This window comes from Palaemon carinicauda, chromosome 4 (assembly GCF_036898095.1).
Source record: "Palaemon carinicauda isolate YSFRI2023 chromosome 4, ASM3689809v2, whole genome shotgun sequence".
Taxonomy (NCBI): Eukaryota; Metazoa; Arthropoda; class Malacostraca; order Decapoda; family Palaemonidae; genus Palaemon; species Palaemon carinicauda.
In genome coordinates, this window is record NC_090728.1 from 70,861,992 (window position 1) to 70,889,452 (window position 27,461).

The following is a 27,461-nucleotide window of genomic DNA, read 5'->3' on the forward strand; positions in this document are numbered from 1 at the left end:
CAAAATTTTCATGCTGCGAAACGAGAAGCAAAGACTTTTCTGACGCACATTGCGAAAAATGTTTCACGATAAGAAAAGATTTTTGTCAGCAAGGCCAAGAATAAAATAGTCACCCATTAAAAAGGTTGAAGAAAATGGGTTATATACACAATAGATAATGTATCTCTCTATAGTAAGGGTAACTATAATAGTACAGCACATATGGTACTGTATACAGTATTTTGTATATGTAGAGTATTTCATTGTATATATTGTATTATTTTCCAATTATTATTGCATTATGTTCAAATGACTAGTTAATTTACAGGTATTAACATTAAGTTTAGGTATATTGAATGGTTCAAATGTATTTGGCTGTACAGTATTTCATTGTGGTTATACTGTAGCTTTATTACAAAATTAAATTTAATGTGGTGTTTTTGAAGGGTTTGGAAAGAATCATGTGATTTACATGTAAAATGTGACTCCTAACACAAAATTTTCATGTAATCAAAAGTCATTCCAGAACTAATTAATTTTGTGTTGTGAAGCATTACTGTATAGATACTGTAAACATTACATAAAGACTGAACTGTAGATGAAACTTACTCAAGCTTAAATGAAAATAATTTATATTCGAAATTTAAAGCAAAGATTACTGACATCAGAAGTGTCTTAGAAGAGGAATATGATTTTATGTCAAATTTTGTGTTTTGAATCCTTCAAATATAACTCCAGGAGGGTCTCATAAATGGATCTGGTCAATATCAACAATAACGAAGCTAGAACCCAGCTAGGAGGGTTAACTGATGAAAATATAAATGAGGACTACTCTACTCTCATCGATGCATATCTATTGCTACTCTCTATTAAAAAAAATGCACTGTTATACAGTAGAATACCTTTACACTGCTGTAGTTATCAATTGCATAGACTGTATTGTATACATTATTTACTTATAAAAAGTAGAATGAAAACATGCAAATATTAAAAAAGCTAACACTGAAAGTCAAGGATAGGGATGTACTATTTAACTATAGCCACGCTAAAAATTTCATAATTTAAAACATATTATCTTTAATAATGTGCATTATGAAAAATTATATAAAATATACAGTAATGCTGCATTTTAGCTATTTTTGTCAGTATTGTAAAGCGTAGGTATATGTTATAATAGGTTTACTGGAACGTATAGAGAAAATGTCAAACAATGCATATTGTACATGAAATTCTAAAAGATAAAACAAATTACCTTTGTTCTCAATTCATCAAATGCAGGCTCAAAAATAATTTGGCATAAAAGCTCGAGCATCATATTCTGATGAGTTCCCTGAACACCACACTGAAAGTAAGTCTCCACAGCAGAGCTCCGATGAATGCGATTTTCAGCTTTATATATGTAACTGGATTCTGTAAAACAAAAAGGTTATTTATAGTTTCCTTTCAAAACTTGGTAAATTAAAATATAAAAAAAATGACAAAATCTCACAAAACTAATGAATTTAGTTTCTGGTAATATGTATAAATCCAGCAAAACTGGTAGCCTAGAAGGTTCTTTACAGAGATACAAGCTTCACTCATCATCATGCATTTAGGAAGCTATGTTATGATTATCAATAAATAGCCTCTTTTAATTCTTTTAAATAAGACTTCAAAATATATTTAGAATATACTGTACATCTTTAATGTGAAAATAAAATTTGGTATCTATAACATACAACTAATGTTCTATGTATAGCAGCCTTGGTTATAGATAAACACACTGTGAAATTATCTGGGTATTTTCATAAAATTTCAAGAGAACTACATCGAGAGATGTTGACGTGATTGTGCTAAAGGACATGTTAATGTGTGGTGCTTGTGTGCTAGGGCGGAAGTGAATTCAGTGCATGTTGGTTTCAGTTAAATTTTAAAATAAATAAAGGGCGAATGGTGTAGAATCCCCTTTCGAGTTCACTTCCATTTTTGCGCATGCGCACTAGGCCGTAACAACCCAGAGCATCCATAGCAGCGAAGGACAACGAAAACGTCTTGGTGACTGCTGTCAAATACATCAGTAACGCCCATGTCCAAATTGTCTGTATCATGAGGACTTTAAATGATCTTAAGAGACTACAGCATTCGCAGCTGAAAGGCATTTTTGGGCTCAGGCCATGTCGTCCTGATGGAAGGTTCCTTTAGTAGCTTCCTTTGGGTATATATGACTACAGTGGATATTCCCAGAGAATTAAACTAAAGGTTTCCAGAATTCTAACTTCTGGCGCGAGTACCTTAAAGGTTTCCCTTTAGGATATCGTATAATAACAGGGGACGTATTCTTGACATACCACATAGCTATCTGCACCCCATATAGCGTTTACGCTTTGAGGGGGAAGTTGGTGGCAAGATATGGGAGGAGCCGTTACAAAGTTCTCCTCCTCCGTTACTGTTATTGGTACTCGGATGACGTCATAAGTGACGCCATCTTGGCTGACGGCATTAATAAAGATGTACTGATAGAAGCTATAATAACTTTGACTGCTGCTGATGGAGATATTCATGAGAAATTAACAACAATCATGAACGATTTAGCAGAGGTGAAATTGTCTCTTGTTTCTTCTGATGCAAAAGTGAATTCCAAGATCACTGTGATGCAATTTTTGGAGAAATTGGATTGCAAGGAGAGGGAAAGAAATTTGGTTCTTTTTGGTGTTTTAGATGAATAGGTAGCTCTGGAGGAGTTGAATGATGAAAGTTCTAAGGTCCAGAAGATATTTGACATTCTTCAGGTGACTACTCCGATTCTATCTCATAGGAGGATAGGAACTCGCAATGAGGATACTTGTTCCTGACCTATACTTGTCACATTGGGCTCGAGAGCAGAAAGGGATGCCCTAGTTGAAAAGGGAAAAGCTTTAAAACAATGCCAAAACCCATTCAAGAGGATTGTTATAAAAAAGGATACCCACCCAGTTGTCAGGATGGAATGGATGAGACTGCATGAAGCCGAAAAGAGAGAAAGAGAAGCCAGAAAATCAGGGATGTGCAAATAGGATGGACTATAAGGAGAAAAAGCTCTATAAAGATGATGTGGTGATTGATTAATAGAATCCTCACCCTTTTTAGGTAGGCCACAGAAACATCTTAAAATAATCTCAAGGAACGTTAATGGTGTTAGGACCAAAATGTAGAAAACTTTTGTAGAGATTTTATTATTGGATTATGATATAATTTGCCTTAATAAAGTGAAAACCTCATTATCAATTAAGTTACCTGGTTATGTTTCTTGTATTAATCGTAATAGGAACGCAGAACACCGCGGAAGTAGAAGTGTTTTGATCTGTAGGTGTCTTTTCTTATGTTGTGATTGAAGATATAAGTACTGTATTAGTGATCAGATGTGGCTCACAATTAGTTGTGTGCCGAATATGTTATTTTGTTTTTATGTCCCCCCACCTCTGATTCACCTTATTTTGACATGTCATTACTTAGTAAAATACAGGAGAAATTTAAGTCTTATACAGGTGGTTGTGTGGTGGTGGGCGATTTAAATGCTTGTTTTGGTGTTGGTGTCCATGACTTGCCAGTGTGAGGGTATGTTCCTAGCTATTCTTACGCTGCTATCCTGGATGCTGAACCTCCTAATGACATTGGGAGGATGTCACTTGGGATTTGTGTGGATGAAAAACTTTTGGTTGTTAACAATCTTCAAATGTCTTGTAGGCAATTCAAGGGAGGTCTTATTTATAGGCAGGGCCAACTGTGAGTGTCTGAGCTTGATTCTTGTTTGATATGTCATGAGTACATACACATTGTTAAGGGTTATGATATCTAGGATTTAAGATTACCTTCTAATCATGCACTCTTATCCTTAGCCTTTATATGCCCTGGCCTCTATTTAACTCATATAAAACAAAGAGCTTCTCAGCTCAGTGGTCACGCCGTGTTGTACAGTAAAGCTACTAATAAATATGTGATTCTGCCTATAATGTCAGAACAAATGAATCAAGAATTGTTTGTCAGTGAGTTGGTGAAACATAGAGAACCTACTTTTGATGAAAGTATTGACAATTTTGAAGATAATTCGAGTACTATATTCTACGAATGCGCAAGTACATCGGTAGTTAGGAGGCCCGCACCTGATGTTGATACAACTGTAAGAAGGTGGGAACGCATTTTAAGTGAGGATGATAGTGCTACAATTTGGCAAGCTATTAATTGGTGCGGAGAGTTACAAACCAATTCAACTGATTTTGGTAATGCTTCTTCACCATCAGATCAGGAATTTATAGAACACTTCACACAACTGTATGACCACTCGGTAGATACGGTTGAGAATCTTGATGACTTACTAACTGATATATATGTACCAATTTTGAATGATCCTATTTCATACCATGAAGTACAATCACAGATCAAGCGTTTGAAGAGTGGGAAAGCAAGCGGACCTGATGGAGTGTCCACTGGATTATATAAAATGTTACTGTGTCTTGGATTTTATGCATAGTAACCTTGTTTAACAATATATTTATGTCCTCATTGTATCCTGCATTGTGGATAAATGTAAAGTTGTTCACTGTCTTTAAACGTGGTTCAAGGTTAATAGTTAAGAATTATTGGGCAATAAATGTGATAAACTCAATTGCTAAATTATATGATGCAGTTCTGTGTGCCCGACTCTCTCTTAGGTTTACTCCCTGCAGGGAGCAGGCGGGGTCGCAGAAGGGATAGGGGTGTTTGGAGCATATCATGTCCTTATGATTGTTGATTGACCTTGCACAAAGAGGAAAAAATTCAAACTTTTTGTGACATTTATCGATTTCCAAGCTTATGACAGAGTACCAAAGCGTACTTTATTTTTGATATTGAAAAGACAGGGTTGTGGATCTGTTATGATAGTAGCACTTATTGCGATGTACAAAATTACCAATAGTATTGTTGGGACAATTTTAATTGCTTCGACAATTGGTGTTCCCCAGGATTAACCAACCTGTCCATTGTTTTTCATTTTTGTGGACGATCTTATAAGATTGATTAAAAATAATTGTGGTATTGATGAGTTTTTGAGTTGGTTACACATCCTTGTCCTTTTGGACGACATAATATTTCTTTCAACAACTAGGCGTGGAATGATGAAAAAGTTAAATTTACTCAATCAGCTTTGTAGCTCTCATGGAACAAAAGTAAAAAGTAGTCAGACTAATTTTTTTGTGATAAATGGCAATGGACACAATATGGAGCCAATGGTTGTTGAGAGTATTGCTGTTGATCCCTGCAAGCACTATGTATATTTGGGATGTATTTTTACTGCTGATGACTCTATATCAACATCAGCAAAAGCAGAAGCACAAACAACATTGTGTCATGTCTTAAAATTTATTTCATTCTTAAATTTTAATACCCCTACCTCATGTTATACCAGACTTGTTAGATAATGATTTTGACTATGTAATGCAATCATCTGAAAGATTGAAACATGAAATAACTACCTTAACCTCAAGCAGATTAACTTTCTATAAAAACATTAATTCAGAATTTAACATTCATGATATTTATAGTAAAAAAAAAAACTATTGTAAATGAGTTGGAGTGAACAGAGTGGACAAGATTAAGACTGAGTTCTCATTCTCTTGCTATTGAGATTGGCCGTTGGAACAGAAGAGGGAAGGGCCAGTTACCTGTAGAGAGAGATTGTGTGTTGTACCAACCGTGTTTCACACAATTGTACATAATTCTTTTTGTATATATTATGCTTGTATCTTCGCTCTTCCCTCGCACTAAAACGAACATGAAAATTCATGTCTGGTTTTTCCTCTGTAATATTGTCTGTCTTGTGAACTTATGTCCTGTTGCCTTGAGGTTTTGTATATAAGGAGAGTGTTCTACATTAATATAACTCAGTCGTTTCCAACCTGCCTTTGAGTTCACAACCTTACTCGGCGCCGTCACATTGGTGACCCCGGAAGTCGACTCGCTCCCACTGCCTTCCACCCCCACCTCCCTCGCCCCTCCATCGTTGGTACTATGACGGAGACGGACTCTACTACAGCAGTTGGCGCTGCGGCCGCCCCATTGAAACTTTCACCGTTCGCCACCGGAGTGGCGTTTGCTTGGTTTCAACCCGCAGAAGTCCACTTCTGTATCAGGGGCGTGACTCGCTCAACCACCAAAGCGGATTATGTTCTCGCGGCGATACCCGAGGACACCTTCCCAGAAATATCCGACTGGCTTTGTGAACAAGGAGACACCCCAATAGCGTATGACGCCCTCAAAACATACCTTCTGCAGCAGTACTCGCCGTCGCCAGCCGCCCGTATAGCAAAGCTTTTTCAGCTCTCGCAACAACCGTTGGGGGACCAAAGGGCTTCGCTTGCCCTCAGGGAAATGACCAGTATCGCTCGCCTTCAACCTGCCGCAGACGGCTTTCCTCGTGAGGTGAACCTACTTCGTGCCCTTTGGATACGCCGTTTACCCGAACCTGTACGCGCTGCCATACCCGATGTCGATAGTTTAACCATAAAGGACTTGATGACCAAAGCCGACGCCCTTATGGACAGCCACTTCAAGACCTCCATCAACGCCTCCACCCCTGACGACGAGGATGCCTATTCAACGTCAACCGAAGCTGACATGAATGCCATAGGACATACACGCCTACCCCGTGATGTGCCGAAGCGGCGACAAAGCCGCCCACCACCCACCAATCGCTCGCGCCCCAACGAACGACTTCTACAGCCACTTACTACCTCCCATCCGCCGCAGTTTTGCTACTACCACTTCAGATTCGGGGCAACCGCGAAGAAATGTGCCAAGGATTGTCAGTGGCCAAAAAACGTGTAAGTAGGCCATCGCTTGTGGCGGTGGCCTCCCATGTTTCTAATCTTTTCTTTTTACAGGATGCAGGAACGGGCGTGCGATTTTTGGTAGACACGGGTGCTTGTCGTTCTCTTTTGCCAAGGAAACTCTTCAAGGCACGACGTAGTCTGTCTACATCTGCCGACGTCCGCTTAGGAGCTGCCAACGGATCTGCGATACCCACCTACGGTTACGAGAACCTCACATTATCGTTCGGAAACGGTAAATTCAATTGAAAGTTTCTCGTTGCTGACGTCACAATGCCAATCCTCGGTGCGGATTTCCTCTCTCATTTCCACCTTCTGGTCGATGTCGCCCACCGACGATAGGTCAACGCAGACTCGTACTTGTCGACACCTCTTCAACCAGCCCCCTCTAACCTCGCTCTCCACATCAGCGCACCCACGGATGCCTACGCCCACCTCCTCACGTCGTACCCGGAAGTTTTCCGTCCAGAACTTCGCCAAACGCCCACGGTTCCTGCCAAGCACGGTATTTATCACCATATCAAGACGACGGGACCCCCAGTCTTCGCAAAATTCAGACGTCTGGCACTGGAACGATTGGCAGCCGCCAAACAGACGTTCGCCAAAATGGAGAAAATGGGCCTTTGCCAAAAGGCCTCCAGCCCATGGTCGTCACCCTTACACATCGTTCTGAAGAAAGACGGCTCCCTCCGTCCGTGCGGGGATTACAGGCGCCTGAACATGCAAACAGAACCGGATCACTACCCCCTCCCAAACATTGCCGATGTGACCTCCTACCTGCACAAAGCGAAGGTTTTCTCTACGCTCGACCTCCTGAAGGGGTATTATCAGGTGCCTATGAACCCAGAAGACATCCCCAAGACCGCCATCACCACTCCGTTTGGTACATACACCTTCAATTACTCCTGTTTTCGCCTTCGTAATGCTGGGGCAACGTTTCAACGTCTCATGGATGGCATCTTAGGGGACCTCCCTTTCTGTGTATGTTATGTGGACGACATACTTGTGTTCTCCTCCTCAAAAGAGGAACACCTCCGTCACCTGCGCATCGTGCTCGACCGCCTGCAACAAAACGACCTTGTAGTCCGGTATGACAAGTGTACCTTTGGCGCCAACGAAGTGTCGTTCTTAGGGCACCGTATCATTCCTGAAGGAGTCCATCCCCTCCCTGAGAAGGTAGCAGCCGTCCAGAATTTCCCCGCGCCCTCGTCCGTCAAAGCTCTGCAGGAATTCTTGGGCATGATCAACTATTATCACCGTTTTCTGCCAGCCATTGCCGCCACTCTTGCTCCCCTCTACGCCTCCCTCAAGGGCAAGCCAAAGGACCTAAAGTGGGGTCCCCTTCAAAAAGCAGCCTTCTGCAATGCAAAGAAGGCCCTATCAACTGCTGCGGCTCTCACTTTTCCTATCCCACACGCCCCTCTCCTTCTCTCCACCGATGCCAGCGACGTCGCTATTGGTGCAGTACTCGAGCAGGTGGTCAAAGGCTCGCCCCGCCCATTGGCCTTCTTCAGCAGAAAACTGTCCAAGGCAGAATCGGGTTATTCTACCTTCGATCGAGAATTGCTGGCGGTGCACTTGGCTGTCCGTCACTTTCGCCAATTCTTAGAAGGTACGCCCTTCGTCATCCGCACAGACCACATGCATCTGGTGCACGCCTTCACTCGACAGTCTGACGCCTGGTCCGCCCGTCAACGCCGACATCTCTCCGCCGTGGCTGAATACAATTGCACCCTCCAATACGTCCCTGGGAAAATGAATCCCGTTGCCGATGCCCTGTCAAGAAACACGTTGGCTGCCGTTCAACTGGGATTGGATTACAACGCCCTGGCTGAAGCCCAACGACAGGATCCAGAGTATCAAGCTTGTAGGACATCCTGCACGTCCCTCCGTTGGGAAGATTTTCCCCTCGAAGACTCCAACACCACCCTCCTCTGTGACGTCAGTACTGGTAGACCGCGACCTTGGATTCCTGCTCCCATGCGCCGACAGGTGTTTGATTTCATTCACGGCCTTTCACATCCCTCGTGCCGATCTACTGCACAGCTGCTGAAGGCAAAGTTCATTTGGCACGGCATTTCTAAGGATGCTAAGAATTGGGTCCGCGCTTGTACTTCTTGCCAAACTTCCAAAGTACATCGACACACGGATTCAGGAGTGGGCACCTTTCCTCAACCTCAGCGTCATTTCGCACACATTCACGTCGACGTTGTAGGCCCCCTACCCACATCACAAGGACATCGTTACCTGTTTACCGTCATCGACCGCTCCACTCGTTGGCCTGAAGCCATTCCCATGGAACCTGCAACGTCCGCCTCATGTACATCTGCCTTACTCTCTGGATGGATTTCAAGATTCGGTATCCCTGAGCATATTACTTCTGACAGGGGAACCACTTTCACCTCTCAATTGTGGACGTCATTAGCGAATCTCCTGGGCATCACCCTACATCAGACAACGGCCTACAACCCTGCTGCCAATGGAATGGTTGAACGTTTTCATCGCACCCTCAAAGCAGCTTTGATGTCCCGCTGCAAGGATTGCAACTGGTTTACTCAGCTTCCCTGGGTCCTCCTGGGACTAAGGACCACTCCTAAAGACGCCCTCGATGTCTCGGCAGCTGAAATGGTGTATGGCGACCCGTTGGTCGTCCCTGCCAAATTTTTTCCTTCTACAACCTCCTCCGACGATCTCCAGCGCATACGTCACGTCGTGGGAAAATTTACTCCGTGCCGCCAGCCTTACAAGCCCCCAGCGAAGCATCACATACCAACGGACTTGCATTCTGCAACGACACCAGCAAGCCACCACTAGTGCCCCCTTACACGGGCCCTTTCCTTGTGATCCGACGCAGTCCGAAAGCATTCCTCCTAAACATTCGGGGCAAAGAAGACTGGGTCTCCATTGATCGTCTAAAACCTGCTTATCTTCTGCCAGATGACCCGCCTACAGTTCGCCTCTCTAGATCAGGGTGCCCTACTTAACATGTACAGTATGTCATTTTTAGGGGGGGAGCCATGTACCAACCGTGTTTCACACAATTGTACATAATTCCTTTTGTATATATTATGCTTGTATCTTCGCTCTTCCCTCGCACTAAAACGAACATGAAAATTCATGTCTGGTTTTTCCTCTGTAATATTGTCTGTCTTGTGAACTTGTTATGTCCTGTTGCCTTGAGGTTTTGTATATAAGGAGAGTGTTCTACATTAATATAACTAAGTCGTTTCCAACCTGCCTTTGAGTTCACAACCTTACTCGGCGCCGTCACAGTGTGTTTGGCCAAATACAAATTGAGCAACATGTAATCGAAGCATGCTCCAAGACCTACCAGATACAGACCCAGTATAATATCTCATCAATGAGTGGCTTGATGGTATAAAGATAAGACTGCAAATGTTTGTCATATCGCAAGCTTAATTTTGAAGGTTTTCAAATAATAAGATATATACTCTCACATTGTGCCTCGCCCGGCTGACTTCATTTTGGGGAAAATGTTTAATTTTGTGTTAGAATTTTAATAAATTTCCTGTCTAATCTGATTGTGATGTTTATTTGTCTATTTTATATTATTTTTGCTATGTGTTACAGAATTGGATATTCTAAACAGCTCTGGATACTATCTCTTTTGTGTTATTTAAAATATCAAAAATTTTAAGTAATTTTTATTTTTCCTAACATACTTACCGAGAACTACTTTCTTAGGAGTTACCTGTAATCTCCTCTCTACCGACCAGAGTTTTGTGTAGGATACCCTCAATCCCGTTTTCTATGAAGGCCTACCCCGGCATTAGAGAATGTGCCCCGAGGGTAGGCTTTGCGCTAGGTCGAGGTCCGCTTGGGTCGATAACGCCAGTAAGTTCTATTGATGTAGCACAATACTTGCAAGGGCAGAGAGGCACTCGGGGAAGGAAGGGAGGGCCATTACCCGAAAGTAGTTCTCGGTAAATATGTTAGGAAAAATAAAAATTACTTAAAATTTTTGATTTGTTCCAACACGAATACTTACCTCGAACTACTTCCTTAGGAGACTTACACTTTAGGAGGCGGGAGTGCTATTCTAACCTACAGACCCAGTAAGCGGAGGCCAAGAGGCCTAGGTATAACGGTACATACTAGAAAACGGACGAGAGGGTAACTACACAAAGAGCTCACGTTAGTGTCTAAGTACTCACCCTTTGAAAAACTTCCTCTGATGTTGCATCCAGTAACGTAGTTGCGAAGAACGTGTTATCCAATGGTACAAGATGGTTATCTCCGATGAGGATAGGGAACAACTGGGGAGGTTGCAAGGAAACGAACCTGTGTCTCCCGGTTTGCTATCCGCGATTGAGCCTGGGGCTTTTACCGTTAAACCACTTGGAGAGCGGAGATGACTGTCCCAATGGAGAAACCGTCTAAGGACTTCCTCGAGTAGTCCTTGAGGTAATGGGCAGTAAAAGTCGACTGGTTAGACCAAGTACCTGCCCGAAGGATCTGACTCACTGCCATGTTTTTCTCAAAGGCTAAGGACGTGCTCAGACCCCTGATGTCATGAGGCCTGGGGACGCCTGGCACGGCCAGATCTTCTTCTTTGTAGGCCCTGGCAATAACTTGTCTCAACCAGAAGGAAATGGTGTTCTTGGATACTTGTTTTTTAGTAACACCCGTGGAGACGAAGAGGCTCTTGATGCCTGGCCGGAGATGAGCCGTTCTTTCAAGGTATTTTCTAACGGCACGGACCGGGCACAATTTTAAATCCTCAGCATTACCCGTCTTAGGGATGGCTGGTATGGAGAAACCTTCGAATTTAGGATCCCAGACAGCTGGGTTCTGGGTCTTCGCCACAAAAGAAGGAACGAACTTGAAAGATACTTCTTTCCACCCCCTCGAATGAGAGACGTCATAAGACAGCCCATGGATTTCTCCTACTCTCTTAGCGGACGCCAAGGCTAGCAAGAAGACTGTCTTGAGAGTGAGGTCCCTGTCTAAGATATCTTTCAAAGGTTCGAAGGGGGGGCCACTCAACATCTTCAGGACCTTAGCTAAGTCCCACTGAGGCACCCTAGCTGCTTGTGGGGGGCAGGACTGCTCGAAGCTCTTGACAAGCATCGAGATGTGCCAAGAGGAACCCAGGTCGATGCCCTTCAGGAGGAAGACTTGGCCCAAGGTGGCCCGTACCCCTTTATGGCTGGGATTGACATTCCCATTTTGTCTCCGAGATATACCAGAAAATCCGCTATGTCTGGGACTGAGGCTTTGAGGGGTTTAATGTGCCTCGAAGCGCACCACTTCGTGAAGGAGGCCCACTTAGCTTGGTAGACTGCAGCTGAAGACCTTCTCAGGTATAGCAACTTTCTCTTAGCAGTAGCTGATGAATACCCTTCCTTCTTCAGGAGTCGCTCGATAGTCTCCAGGCGTGAAGACGTAGAGACTGTGGGTTGTCGTGAAATCTGAGAAAATGTGGTTGGTGTAGAAGGTCTGACCTGTCGGGGAGTGGCCACGGAGGTTGACTCGCCAGGTCTTTTAGGTCTGCGAACCACTCTCTCTCTGGCCACCAGGGCGCTACCAAAGTCATCCCTAAGTTTCGGGCCGTCCTTACTCTGTTGAGCACTTGCCTTATCAACGTGAAGGGGGGAAAAGCGTACACGTCTAAGTTGTCCCACCTGTGCTAAAAGGCATCCTCCAAGGCTGCCTTCGGATCTGGTACAGGAGAACAATATACGGGGAGTTGGGCGTTCAGTTTGGTTGCAAAGAGGTCCATCACCGGGGAACCCCAACGTTGGATGATGAGCTTGGCTACTTCCGGAAGGAGGGACCACTCTGTCCCTACTATTTGGCCCACCCTGCTGAGACTGTCGGCCAGCATGTTCTTTTTCCCGGGAATGAACCTTGCTAATAACACAACCTGGTTCGTTTCTGCCCAATCTAGAATCTCTATGGTGAGATCGCACAACTCCCTTGACTTCAAACCTCCTTGCTTCTTTATGTACGCTACTACTGTGGCGTTGTCGCACATCAATGCCACAGTGTTTCCCCTTAGTAGATCTGCGAAGTATAGGCAAGCCTTCTGGACTGCCTTCAACTCTAGGACATTGATGTGAAGTTCCTTTTCCCCGTCCATCCAGGTTCCTCTTGCTGTCTCGTCGAGGAGATGGGCTCCCCATCCCTGGTTGGAGGCATCTGTGAACAGCAGTAACTCGGGGGGGTCGTTCGCGAAGGGCATCCCCTTGAGTGAGTTCGACCGGCAATGCCACCATTCCAGGGAGGGCCTCATGTTTGGTAGAACTGGGATTAGTACTTGTTGTGAGTCCAGTTGGCACCAGAGGTTCTTCAGGTTCCATTGGACGGCCCTGAGTCTGATTCTCCCCTGGGGAACCAGTTTCTCCAACGACACCAGATGCCCTATCAGTCTTTGCCAGTCCTTCGCTCTCCTGGGGTGCCCCGATAGGAACGGGCGAATGATCTCCATGAGATTGTTTATTCTGTCTTCTGAAGGGAAAGCTTTTCCCAGAATGGTATCCAGCGTCATCCCCAAGTAGATCATTCTGGTGGAGGGGGATAGGTTTGATTTTTCCGGGTTGATCACGATGCCCAGATCCTTGCAAAACTGGAGAAGTTTCATCCCATGCTCCTTCAAGAGTTCCTTCGAGGAGGAAAGAAGCAACCAGTCGTCCAGGTATCAGATGAGGCGAATGCCTCGTTCGTGAGCCCACACTGAGACAGTCGTGAAGACTCTCGTGAATACCTGGGGCGCTGTTGACAATCCGAAGCAAAGGGTTTTGAATTGCAGGATCTGGGAACCCCATTTCACCCGGAGAAACTTTCGACTCGAGGGGTGGACCGGAATTTGGAAGTAGGCGTCCTTGAGGTCTATGGTCATCATGTAATCTTTCTCCCTCAAGGACAGTAGGACTGACTTCGGAGTGTCCATTTTGAAGTCTGTCTTCTTTATGAACTTGTTGAGAGCCGACAGATCTATAACCGGCCTCCACCCCCCCGTCGCCTTTTCCTACCAGGAACAGACAACTGTAGAAACCCGGGCCTGGGTGTAGAATCTCCTCCATGGCGCCCTTCTCCAACATGGAGGACACTTCCTCTTGAAGGGCGGTCTTCTTCAACGGATCCTTGGGGACCAGCCACTCCACCCGGGTGGCCGGGATTAGAGGGGGTGGTTCTGCTAAGAACGGTAACCTGTAGCCCTCCTTCAGTACGGACACTGTCCAGGGATCCGCTCCGTGAGCCTTCCATGCTTGCCAAAATAGTCTGAGGCATCCCCCAACCTGAGGCTTGGGCAGGGATAGGGGGCCTCCCACTCTATCTCCTTCTGGAGGAGCGGCCTGAACGGCCTCTCCTGGAGGCAGAATAACCTGTCCTAAAGGAGGCTGAAGCTGCTGGGGCCCCCCTACGGGGGGGCTGAGGTGCTGAGGACCAGGAGGAAGAAGGAGCTTCTCTCTTCGTCATGCTAGGAGAGGCCTGAGCCGTCGCAGCACTGTCTGAGACTGACCTCTTGTAGGGCGGTCTCCTTGTAGGCGTAGGCCTGGGGGTGCTTAATTCTTTTCTCTTAGACACCTTCTCCATAATGGTTTCTAAGTCCTTTAAGGGGAACAAGGAGTCACCCCACAAGGGAAGGCTTCTCATGGCCCGCGCCCCCCTGTCTGGGACCTTTCGGGACACCTTTGCCAGGATGGTGTCTCTCTTGCGGAGTACCCAATTCGCTGTCAGGGCGAGAGATTGGTATGTCAGGAACTTTAGCGTCTTGCCCCCGGAGGTGATAAGTTCCCTCAGGAGGTTTTGCTGTTCCGGGTCCGTAGGATCAAACGTGGCTTGCACCCCTACTAAGGTGGAAGCCCACCAGTCTAGCCAAGAGGAGATGTGCACCAGGTACCTCGACATTTCCTCCATCATCGTGGCCTCCGATGGAGAAAAACAAACTGGGGCTGAAGAGGCTCTGTCCTCCGAGACGCCCTGGCCCAGGATGTCAAGAGAAGGTTCTACTTTGCAGGCTCCTGGTCGACGTCCTTCTGGTACATAGACCTTGCCCTGCGTCTTGAGCCCCTGGAGTAATTTAGAAGAACTCTGAGTCTTGGGGGCTTCGGCATTACTAGCCACCACTCTATCTACGTATTCTTGTCCTAGGACGAGATCCCGGGCTAGAGGGAGAGCCAGGGAGGTCTTAGGCTGGGTAGGTGCCTGCATTAACCGTATAAGGCTGGACCTCCAATAGTCCTCGTCGGTAGCTGCTGGTTTTTCTATATTGTGATGCCTCCTGATAAGGCCAATCACTCTTCTATAGGCTGAGTCCTCCATCGGGGAACCCTCCCTACCGTCAGCCAAAGCCTCGGCTTGAGCCCGGGGAGCCGGGTCACCGGGCACACCCACCGGGCGCCTTGTTCTTGACACAAGGGGCACTCCCCTGCCGAGGTACTGGTCTTCTCCGGCGGAGGCTTCCGCACCAGGGGCGGGGGTTAGCACAGGCATCGCCGACCCAGCGAGGACTAGTGTCCGCTCAAGGTCTCTGGGGGACGAGGACGCGGATCCCGTGGGCTGACCCGACAGCGGGAACCGTTCCTTCCGGTCCGAGGGCCGCACCAGCTGGGCTGGTTCGGCCAGGCTGCCCGTAAGGAAGCGCGGTTCCCCCCGCTGGGCGGGGTGAACCGGAGGCTTCGCGGTCTTATGCCTACATGTAGAGTCCTTCTCGCGAACCTGCCTGCGAGGGTCAAAACTGTGCTTGGAGGAAGGTCTCCTTGGCGAGAAATCCTTGGACCGCCGGTGCGGGGAACATCGTATCTCTGCTTTACGGGGTACGAAAACCCAATCGCCATCGGGTGACCTACTCCTCCTGTGTTTTCTTCTTGGAGAACGGGAGCGCTTCCTGCTGTATCTGGACCGCGATCTTGAACGGGAACGCTTGCTCCTGGACCGCTCCCTCCGACGTCGATGTTTCCTCCTGGTTTCTTCACCAGACGAGAAAGACTCCTCTGAAGAGTCCGACATCACTGCACTTACCGTACGGCGGGCGGGAGCGGGGACCGCGGGGGACTTCGCGACTCGTTGCGTACCCGAGGTAGAAGGTTGCAGGAATTCTACGGGAACTTCCGTGAGCGGGGTTGGGAACGAGGTTTGGCGCCCAACACTAAGGAACCAGGAATCCAGGCCCTCTTCCATTCGCACAGGGGACCTACCCGGTGTCTTCGGAAGCTTCCACCCGAAGGCATCACTCCCTGCGGAACCTAACTTACCCTGGTTGTCGCCGCCTGCCGCAGAACCTGAAACACAGGCCCACGAAGGGGGAGAAGACACAAAAACAACGTTACTACCCCACAAGGGGTCATCAGAGGAAACGTGCCCCCAAGCACAAGGGCCGAGTCTCCAGAGCACCCTGACACAGCACTACCGGGCTCCTCACTAGCCAGCGAAGGTCCCGCAATCCCCACTGCACAATCACCAGATTCCTGGGGAAGAACGCTCGGTTCTTTCCCCACGATGGACTTACCTCGGCCCCTACTCTGGGTAGGGGACGGCGAGACAGAAGCCCTATCGGACCGTTCACTGGGCGACGGTAGCGGCGAAGAAACACTAGCCTTCCTGGGTGAACGTTTCGACGATTTTCTCTTTTTCGTGCCGTAACGCACCCACTGGATATCACTCCAACCAACACACTCGGGGCACGTATCCGACGACGAACAAACTTTGCCCCTACAGGAAGAGCAAAGGGAGTGAGGGTCCACTTCAGGTTTGGAGAGAAACGCTCCACACGATTTACCGGCTCTAGGCCCAGGACAACGGCGGATTTGCTCCATATCGCACAAACACAAGACACAGGAACGCAGGGAATCAAAGAATACACTGGGGAAGCACAAGGGTGGAAAGTGAACACACAGGAACACAAGGGATAAGTACAAGTTACCACGCGGGAAACACGTGGGACACACGCGGCGCACACAAAGGGTCGAGAGAGAACGAGAGCGACGTGGTGACACATCGCGACCAGAGAACTTACTGGCGTTATCGACCCAAGCAGACCTCGACCTAGCGCAAAGCCTACCCTCGGGGCACATTCTCTAATGCCGGGGTAGGCCTTCATAGAAAACGGGATTGAGGGTATCCTACACAAAACTCTGGTCGGTAGAGAGGAGATTACAGGTAACTCCTAAGAAAGTAGTTCTCGGTAAGTATTCGTGTTGGAACAAATTAATATTAATTATTGTCGCTATTTGTTTTGTATAGTTCTTTTTTAATTTTTTTTCCTTTTTAGGAAATGTGACTTGTAAAATGAGTTTATGTATTTGAACCATTGTGTAATTTTATAATATTATATTTGATGTTTCTGTGGAGAATGATCAATAAAATATCTATCTATTCCCTCTGATTTGCAAAGACAAATGGTGCAAACCATCATAAAGAAAATTAGTTATCTGATAAAGTTAGTAACATCACTGCATCTCAAAGCAATACACAAAAAATAAAATAAAATTTCAAATCATGATATGTCTCCCACTTCATATTTGGCAATTTATCAAATCTTTCTTTATGAGCTAGGCAAGATGTGTGTATCTTATTTTACCGACTAGTTTACGCCAATCTCTGGCGTGCCCCCAAATTTTAGTTTTGTATCTGTTTGTGCTAAATCTTGTGATGAGCCCAGGCATAGATCCTGCTTACCCATAGTATGTTGCATTTCCAAAGTGTTTCATCTTTTCTAGGTCTATCTTCTAATTATAATAGAGGTGGTTCTGATAAAGCCTTTAGTTAAAAATGTTTTAAATGGGTAATATAATAATTAGGATTTTAGGAAACTCCCATATTGTCAGACACACAAATAAGATTTGGAATTTGTATCCTAATGTCGGTCTCTTCCGCTTCTACTCCTGATGTCTGGCGGATGATCATACTGGAAATAGTATGGACCACCAGGGGTCACTTGCATTAGTTAGATTGTGCGATAAGCACTGCACATTTCAAGGAACTGGCTATCCTTTGATGAATCTAGCCAATGAATCCTCTATGGATTTAGTCAGTCACTGGAAAGAGAAAATGACAATGTCCACCAATCCAGGGCATAGTGGGGTACTAATAATCTGGTTTACAAATACTAAATAAAATTTGATAATTGGTAACTGGAATGTTAGAACCATGAATCAGATTGGGAGGGTACAGCAAGTAGTGAATGAATTTATGAAACAATTTGGAAACCTTGGCCCTAAGTAAAACACACAAGGGGATAGGTAAGGAAAGAGCAGATAGAGTTGGAAGAGAAGGGGTAAGAATGATGATGACACCAAGAGCAGGAAAGGCATTAACTGAGTGGAGAGGTGTAAAAAGTAGATTGTTTCTTGCAAACTTTAAATCAAAGCAGTACAATATGAGTGTTATAATTTGCTATGCACCAACAAATGATTTCCCTGAAGAAAAGAAAGACGAATCCTAGAAAAACTGCAGTGTAATACATGGCTAAGATCCAAGAGAGTGATATGAAAATTGTGATTGGTGACCTCATTGCTAAAGTTGGAAGGAATAACCAAGGTATAGAGAATGTGATGGGTGTCAAGGGTCTTGGTGAAGTTGCAAATGAAAATCGAGTACTTTTCATAAGTTTTAACAAAAAATTTTGTCATTGGAGGTACTCTTTTTCCAGCTAAAGGTCATTCACAAATATACATGGACTTTACCATATGGCAATTAACAAAAAAACAAATGGATCACAAAGCCAATAATAAAAGAGAGAAGAAGAATGCTGAAAAATGTAAGAAGCTATAGAGGTACATATATTGGTAGTGATCACCAGCTCCACATTGCCACACTGAAATTGAAACTATAAGCACCCAACAGAAATGTAGATAGAATACCTAGGTTTGATACAACTAAGCTTCTAGAAGATGAGCACAGAAAAACATATGCAATTGAATGTACGAGTCTATTTCAGTCTTTAGAGACTTTAAGAAAAAAAGAGCAGACACTTAATGAAGAATGGTGTGCTATTAGGAACATATCATTATTATTATTTGCTAGGCTACAACCCTAGTTGGAAAAGCAGGATGCTATAAGCCCAGGGGCCCCAACAGGGAAAATAGCCCAGTGAGGAAAGAAAAAAAAGGAAAAATTAAATATTTTAAGAACAATAATGACATTAAAACATATATTTCCTATATAAACTATAAAAACTTCAACAAAACAAGAGGAAGAGAAACTAGATAGAATAGTGTGCCTGAGTGTACCCTCAAGCAAGAGAACTCTAACCCAAGACAATGGAAGACCATGGTACAGAGGCTATGGCACTACCCAAAACTAGAGAACAATGGTTTGATTTTGGCATCCTTCTCCTAGAAGAGCTGCTTACCATAGCTAAAGAGTGTCTTCTATCATTACCAAGAGGAAAGTAGTCAGTTGGTAGTGGTTTTAGGAAATGCAGTTACAAGGAGAAAACCATAGATATCAAATGATACTTGGGATACTATAAAAAAAACAACCACCCAAAAATTCATTCTTGAAAGTTTTTGAGAAAGTAATGAAAATTATAAGGTAAAGCATGCCAAGTATCCCAGTATTTGATAGTGAGGTCAAAAGAAAAGCCAGGAATGACAGAAGAGAAGATTTAGATAGAAAAGCATATGGGGCTGACAAAGCTATTAATTTAGGGTGTGGCTATGGTGTAAGAATCACTTGTAGAATTAATGAAATCTCTAAGGGGGTGAAGAAGAAGCATATAAAAATTAAAAAGGGAGATAGATCTGTTATAACAATAGAAGATGAAGAATGGCAATGTTGGATGGAACACCTTAGTGATGTTTTAATAGGAGGTATGAAGGAAATAATTTGATTGATATACCTAAACATGAAGAAGACCGTGATGTGCAGATGCATGAATTTGGTGTATTTGAAGTCAAAGCTATCAATAAAAAGCTCAGATGGAAAACCACCAGATACGATGGAACAATTGGTGAGATGATGACTCCCAGAATAATTACAAATATATTTTGTAGAATGTGGAGTGATGAGGCAAACCCTGGTGAATGGGGGCTAGGAGTGTTGGTGAAGATAGCAAACAAATGAGACCTGACTGATTGCAAGAATTACAGAGGTATCACACTTATGTCATTTGTCATGAAAATAAATAGTATGCTTATTCTAAAGAAACTAGAGAGAAAGACTAGTGAAAAGCTGAGAGATGAACAAGCTTAATTTAGAAAAGGTACAAGTTGTACTAACCAAATTTTAATTTTAAGATGTACAGAAATGTGTAGTATATAGAGATCCACTTTTGATGGTATTTGTGGACTACAAAAAAAAATATTTGATAGCGTGCATCGGCCAATTTCATGGAGATTCCAGTATTACTATCGAGTTCCTCTTAAATATGTTAATGGGATTAAGTCTGTTCATGAGCATATAAGTGCACAGTTAATGTTAGTAGAATCTTTAAAAGGAATTTCCAGTGAACAGCAGAGTACTCCAAGGGATTGTAATGTCACTCAGGTTGTTTATCCTCCTCATGGACTTTGTAATGCATAGAAGAGTTGAGGATGGTGGAGAAGGATTGGACTGGATTGGTAATAGGGTATTGGCTGACTAGAGTATGCTAATGATGCTGCCCTTATTAGCAGAACACCACAGGATTTGCAATGGTTGCTTATCAGAATGCATGAAACATTACAGTAGGTTAAGCTCAAGATAAATAGAAGAAACAAAGAGATGACGAGAACAGAATATATAAAGGAAGATGAAATATCATTGGAAGGAGAAAGGAATAATGAAATAGAAATATTTAAATATTTAGGGCATATGATCTCTAATAACAGGTCTTTAGACTTGGAGTTTGATGAAAGACTGAAAAAAGCAAATCAGACAATGGCTAGGTTAGGTAAAATGTAGAAATCAAATTGCCTAAGATTACATATAAAAATAAGGCTATATATTAGTTTGGTGAGATCTATGTTACAGTATGGACATGAGTCGTGGTATGACAATGGAACAATAACCAACATATTTTGTAGATTGGAGAACAAAACCCCGAGAGAAATATTGGGAATTAAATGGCAGGACAGGATTAGAAATGAAACTATAAGAGAGATTACTAAAGTGGCAAAGGGGGGATGAGATCATGGTGAGGGGTAGATGGAAATGGTTTGGGCATGCTCTTTGTACTCCTCAAGAGAGATTAGTTCACCAAACTTCTAACTGGGCTCCACAAGGCCATAGAAGAGTAGGAAGACCCAGACCTACATGGCTGAGGAATATGAAGCGTGAAGTAGATGATGAATGGAGAAGTATTGATTTAAAAGCTTAAGATACCCTTTGCGTTCATAGATATAGGAGGAGATGATGACAATGATCTGATTTAAAGCAGACTTTATCTACTAAGTTTTAGCTCCAATGTCTTCCACTTTTATTCTCTTTTGTTTTGAATTTCCTCCAGGAATGAAAGCTAAAGTTGAAGCAGTAACAAAAATTCCTACAAATAAGTCAAACTCATGTTCTCATTTACTCAATACTCTTTCTTTCAAATCTAAAATAGTCTCTGTTAATCATAAAGGGGCTTTTTTATCCGAGTCCAAGGGAATTGGTCGATTATAAGTTTTTCTTTTAGTCAAAGAATTCAAAGGAATTAAAGAATGGCAAGTTTTCCATTTTATTTAATGAGATAAAAAGAATTTGTGAATGGTAGGTGTGGTGTGAAAGGTTTATAATTGAGATTATGGGGAATAATTGTAAGCTTAAGTATGTTATCATCAGTAACCTTATTTTGTGCCTTTGTTGATACAGAGGCACAGATTTGCTTTGTAATGAGTCTGTACTGAGCCAACTTGGCATAAAGTACCAGGTACTGTCAGGAGAACAGTTACAGGGGTTGACCAGTACCTGCACCAGCATTATAAGCTACGCCCAGCAAGAGGTAAAGTGTCCTTCAGGTGGAGACTACCATTGTTTAACTATGCAGTGGTAGCTGCCAAAGATATTAACTTTAGTTTTGTCCTTGGTAGAAATCTACTGGACAGTCTACCTGACCCTGAATTCATCCCAAGAACAATTATTGTATAACCACACTACTGTTCTTCAATTGTCTCTCAAGGTACTCTCGGTCTCCCCACTGCATACCGAGACCACTGTCATGAAGGAAGGTGACTGACCCTGAACCTGATCGTGGAGTGTTCTCCGGGAATGCTCTTCTGTCCTTTAGTCAGGAGGCCAGGATCCAGGGAGATCATCGAAAGATCCAATCTGTCGTCAAAATGATCTTCTGCGGAGTTCCTGCATGTCAGGTTCCAAGCTCCTATCTCCCATATAGGAGATGTTAGTCTGACCTCGAGGTGCACCAGGATCTGCTAGTGAAATGGAACACAGATGGGTCAGTAGTCCAGGTAGTCACCTTCAATGTCGTGAATGTTCAGAATGCTCACTGGGGTATCAGGAAAATGACTGCAATGCTCTGTCCACTCATTTGGCACCCGTTTGGTAGTAGTTTGGCCAGGGCACCAGCCATCCGTTGAGATACTACCGCATGTTGAGTTATTGGATTCTTTGACTAGCCAGAGTGTAATACATTGGATCCCACTCTCTGGTTATGGTTCATTCTTTCTTTACTTATAGACCGAATAATCTGGCCTATTCTTTAAACATTCTCGTCTTTCCTCGTAAACCTGACAACACTGAAATTACCAAACACTTCTTCTTTGATCAAGGGGCTAGTGCCATAGCCTTTGTACCATGGTCTTCCACTGTCTTGGGTTAGAGTTCTCTTGCTTGAGGGTATACTCAGGCACACTATTCTTTTTTTTTTTTTTTTTTTTTCCTAAATGGTGTGTTGAGCAGGCTTAATAGAAAGGTCATGGATGCCTGGTGGTTTATCAAGAGATTGTCTTTTCCGTATCTGATTCTTTTACTTTACAAAATCATCCTTACTGTCCTCCCTTCAGTTGGAGTGACTATCCTGGAGGGTATTTAAACTTGCACGGTGTATTGGCTCCTCCATGTTGACGAGTTTTTCCCACCGTTTTTCTTTAGTCTATGGGTTTGATCAATCACTTTATTTATATTTCTGTACATACTGTTTTGTTATCATTGTTGTTAATTTGATTTTTAAGTATAATGTATCTTTTTTATCACCATTAATTCTTATGCTCTCTGGAGACATTGAGCGAAATCCGGGACCAGCACGTCCTAGATTTCGTTAATGTCGTCAACTGTATTGCAATATTCATGGTCTTCATGCAAATATTCAAGACCTTACAGTTGTGTCCACACACCATGAAGTTCTTTTGTTATCGGAAACTTTGGTTTCTAATATGAGGAACTTATCTGAACTCCTTATAACTGGTTTTAGGAAGCCAATAATGTTGAAACTCAATGCCATCCCTAGGGCTGGGGGAATGGCAGTGTATATTAAGACTGAGTACCTTGCTTCTCATAAGTCCTGCTATGAATGTGGATATCATGATATTCAGGTAATAAAAGTTTGTGGCAAGCATAACAACTTCTATTTGTGTTCGATCTACCGGAATCCTGACATGGATGATTCTATCCTCGATTGTCTTCTTATCACCATGGCTAAGATACAAAAAGATGATAGAAAGGCCTATTTTGTCTTTGTTGCTAATTTCAATGCTCACCATAGGGAGTGGTTAAATTCTGTTTCTCCTACCGATTACCATGGCTTAAGAGCTTCAGACTTTGCCTCTGAATCAGACTGTGAGCAAATCATAAGTGAAGCTACTCACAGGTCTGGTAACTCCTTAGACCTTGTATACACTTGCTCCCCTCGTGTTATAACAAGTAAGGTTGGTTCTCCAGTTGGGATACCTGATCATGCCTTGATTTCATTAGTAGTGAAGATTGAGCAGCCTGTCCCTGATGTACCTTATTCATGTAAGATTTCTATGTAATCTCAGCAGACTGGAATGGGATTTTGCATGATCTTTTGGGCTTGAATTGGTCACAATTGTATAGTGGTGTTGATCCTGTAGTCCCTTTCAATGAAAATCTAGTCAACATAATTGATACGTGTATTCCTTCTCATGTACTAAGGTACCGAGTAAAGGACAAACCATGGTTCAATGAAGATTGTAGATATGCTTATTTGGAGAAGCAGGAGGCCTATCATCTTTAGAAGGGTAACAGATCAGATTTGACCTGGAATAATTATACTCAGCTTAGAGCTTTTGCTTAGAGAGTTTATGCTTCAAGTGAACAAGAATACAATTCAACTATAAAAGAAACCCTTTCTGGTAAAACCCAAGAGCATAAGTGGTGGACTACCCTTGAATCTGCACTCTTTGGTGTAGATACAACAGTTCCTTCTTTACTTAAACCAGATAGCTCTGTCAGTCACTATCCAAAGGAAAAGGCAACCCTTTTGGCAGATGTGTTTGACAGCAAGCAGAGTAATGAGAAATGCAAACTTCCTTATTCCTGTTTTCCTGAGGTTAAATTAACTAATTTAGCTTTTCGATCTCGTGAAATTAAAGCTCTCTTAATGGACCTTGATGCTTATGGAGGTGTAGACCCAAATGGTATTTTTCCTTTGTTTTTTATAAAGACTGCAGATTTCTTAGCTCCAAAGTTATCTGTTATTTTGCGCAAGTTAGCAAGAAGAGGAGCTTTTAGCACTTGTTGGAGAATTGGTAATGTTACTCCACTATGTGAATGTTTGTGGTAACTCTAGTCCAACTGATTACTGCCCAATTTCCATAACTCCCATATTATCTAGTTTTTGAACGTCTTTTGACAAAAAGACATGTCAGAGAATGGATGACAATTGAACAACTTAAATGAAATGAGAACAAAACTGAGTTCATGGTGGTGGGAAAGAGAAACGTCGTGAGAAGCTTTGGCGATATTCAAATGAACATAAATGACGACTCAGTACCAACATCTAGTAAAGTTCGAGATTTAGGTGTATTTCTTAGACTGTAACTTGTCTCTCAATGCCCAAATAAATAATGTAGTGAAAACTGCTGGTTATCATCTAAGAAATATTGCTTTTATAAAAAGTACCTGGATGAAAATTCTGCAAAGAAACTTGTAATAAACTGTGTTATTACCAATTTACCAAAAGTACAACTTAAGAAATTACCAAACATAATAAACAGTGGAGCAAAACTGATAAAAGGTGTCCCACTAGAGAAAGGATCAGCCCTATACTAATTGATTTACACTAGCTGCTGATTAAAGCGAGAATTGAATTTAAAATATGTACAATATCCCACCAAGTTATTAGAACCAGTCGTCAAAAACACTTACGAGAATTGCAACATATTGCACAGCCAACAAATCCTGTCGATACGAGAATAGTTACACATGGTTTCAAACTATTGGAATATAGATATGTCTACTGATGACTTCAGAGCCTTTAAATATGTGGCCCTGAGACTATACAATAAGCTCCCACAAAACATCTGAATGATTGAAGACATTAACACTTTCAAGAGGAAACTGAAGAGTTTCTTATTCTGTGAGTTGTATGACAGTCGTGATTTAACAGTAAATGAGCAATACGAGATATGAAACGTTGAATATTCTAAACGAACAAGATATATCAACAGTGGAGGTCCTGTAGAGAGTGGGGTTCCCCTGCTGTATAGGACCGGAGAAGCAGCCGTCAAAGTAAAGTAAGTAAAGTAATACGTCTTAATAGGTTTGCTGAAAGTAGTCATCTGTTCCCTAGTCTGCAATTTGGTTTTTGCAAAGGCCTTGAAGCATGTGATGCCCTTCTTACAATTTCCAGTGCTGTACAGAAATCTCTTGATTGTAGTCAAGAAGTTCGTATGATTGGCCTTGATTTTAGTGCTGCCTTTGACAGTGTTAATTATGAGGCCCTTGTTTTTAAACTCAAACAATTGGGAGTGGGTGCGTCGTTTCTTAGCATTATTATTGAATTTTTAAGTAATAGATCTCAAAGAGTTGTTGTTGATGGGCACCATAGTGAGTATAGTAATGTGATATCTGGTGTTCCTCAGGGTAGTGTTCCTGGCCCATTAGTTTTCACACTACAGTGATACCTCTGGATACGAAAGTTTCTGCTTACGAAAAATTCAGGATGCGAAAAGTGATTCGAAGATTTTTATGCCCCAGGATACGGATAAAATTTCAGGATACGAAAATCTTACAAGATCCCAACTCTTCGCCGAGAGTAATTTTAAAAAGCGCGCGCCGCCTGACTTTGAACTTGGGTAGACTCACTTACAGCCTCCCGCTCACCCATTGGTTATCTCCCTACTCAGACGCTAGCTGACGCCATAAGATCCTGCTTTCCTATTGGTCGGCAACTATCCCAGCTTGCCTACGCACGGGCGTTCATCTCTCTCTCTCTCTTTTCGTTCCGCCGCGGTATCGTTAACAGACATTGTGTGCTTTCGCTTGTTTGACTTAGTGTTAATATACAGTACATTCGTACGCCACGTGTTATCGTTAATAAACATTCGTTACTGTGCACTGTACTGTATTAGTGTTTACTATACATAGACTGTATATAACGTTACGTAGTGTATTATATTACGTATTACTGTAGCCATGGGTCCCAAGAATGTTGCCGAAGGAAAGAAGAAGAAGACGATGCTCTCGATGGAGACGAAACTTGAAATTGTTAAAAAGTACGAGTCTGGCATGCGTTTAGTGCGATCGCCAAGGAGTATGGCCGGAATCCGTCTACGATAGGCACCATCCTGAAGCAGAAGGCGGCCATCAAAGCAGCAACACCTTCTAAGGGCGTCACTATTTTCTCCAACAAGAGAACGCACGTGCATGACGAGATGGAGAGGCTGCTTCTTGTGTGGATCAAGGACAAAGAGATCTCAGGAGACACCATCACTGAGACTACAATTTGCCAGAAGGCCTCTGCCATTTTCGGTGATCTCGTGCGTGCTCAGGCCGAAGAAGGAGCAGGAGAAGGAACATCCAAGCAGGAACCCCCAGAGTTCAAGGCTTCTCGTGGGTGGTTCGAGAAGTTCAAGAAAAGGACTGGCATCCATTCAGTGGTACGGCATGGGGAGGCAGCCAGCTCGGACACGAAGGCCGCCGAAGCCTTTGTTAAAACGTTCGACGAGTTGACTCTGCAGGAAGGCTACAGTTCGCAGCAAGTTTTCAATTGGGACGAAACAGGGCTTTTCTGGAAGAAAATGCCTCGTCAGACGTTCATCACGGCGGAAGAGAAGAGGCTACCCGGACATAAGCCTATGAAGGACAGGCTTACCCTTGCTTTTTGTGCAAACGCCAGTGGGGACTGCAAGATAAAGCCCCTGCTGGTGTACCATTCAGAAAATCCCCGAGCCTTCAAAGCCCACAAAGTCATTAAGGAGAACCTTCCCGTGATGTGAAAGGCGAATGCAAAAGCCTGGGTAACGAGGCAACTGTTCATTGATTGGGTGAATGTCTGCTTCGGTCCGACTGTCCGAAAATATTTGGAAGAAAAGCGCCTCCCTATGAAATGTCTGCTGGTGTTGGACAATGCTCCAGCTCACCCTCCTGGCCTCGAGGAATATCTTCTGGCCGAGTATTCCTTCATAAAGGTCCTGTATCTACCGCCTAACACCACCCCTCTCCTCCAGCCCATGGACCAGCAAGTTATTTCTAATTTTAAGAAATTGTACACGAAGCATCTCTTCAAGAGATGTTTCCAAGTCACAGAGAGTACAAACCTCACTCTGCGTGAATTTTGGAAAGATCACTTCAACATCGTGATATGCCTCA

General features: G+C 43.6%; 1 protein-coding gene across 1 annotated transcript in view; it reads right to left on the reverse strand.

The window, feature by feature from the left end:
* Window positions 1–27,461, reverse strand: part of Ide (Insulin degrading metalloproteinase) — a 511,525-nt gene that overhangs the window by 73,567 nt on the left and 410,497 nt on the right. Inside the window, exon 16 of the mRNA XM_068372359.1 lies at window positions 1,232–1,389. Within this exon, the coding sequence (XP_068228460.1) occupies window positions 1,232–1,389 (158 nt within the window). The remainder of the gene's footprint in view (window positions 1–1,231; window positions 1,390–27,461) is intronic.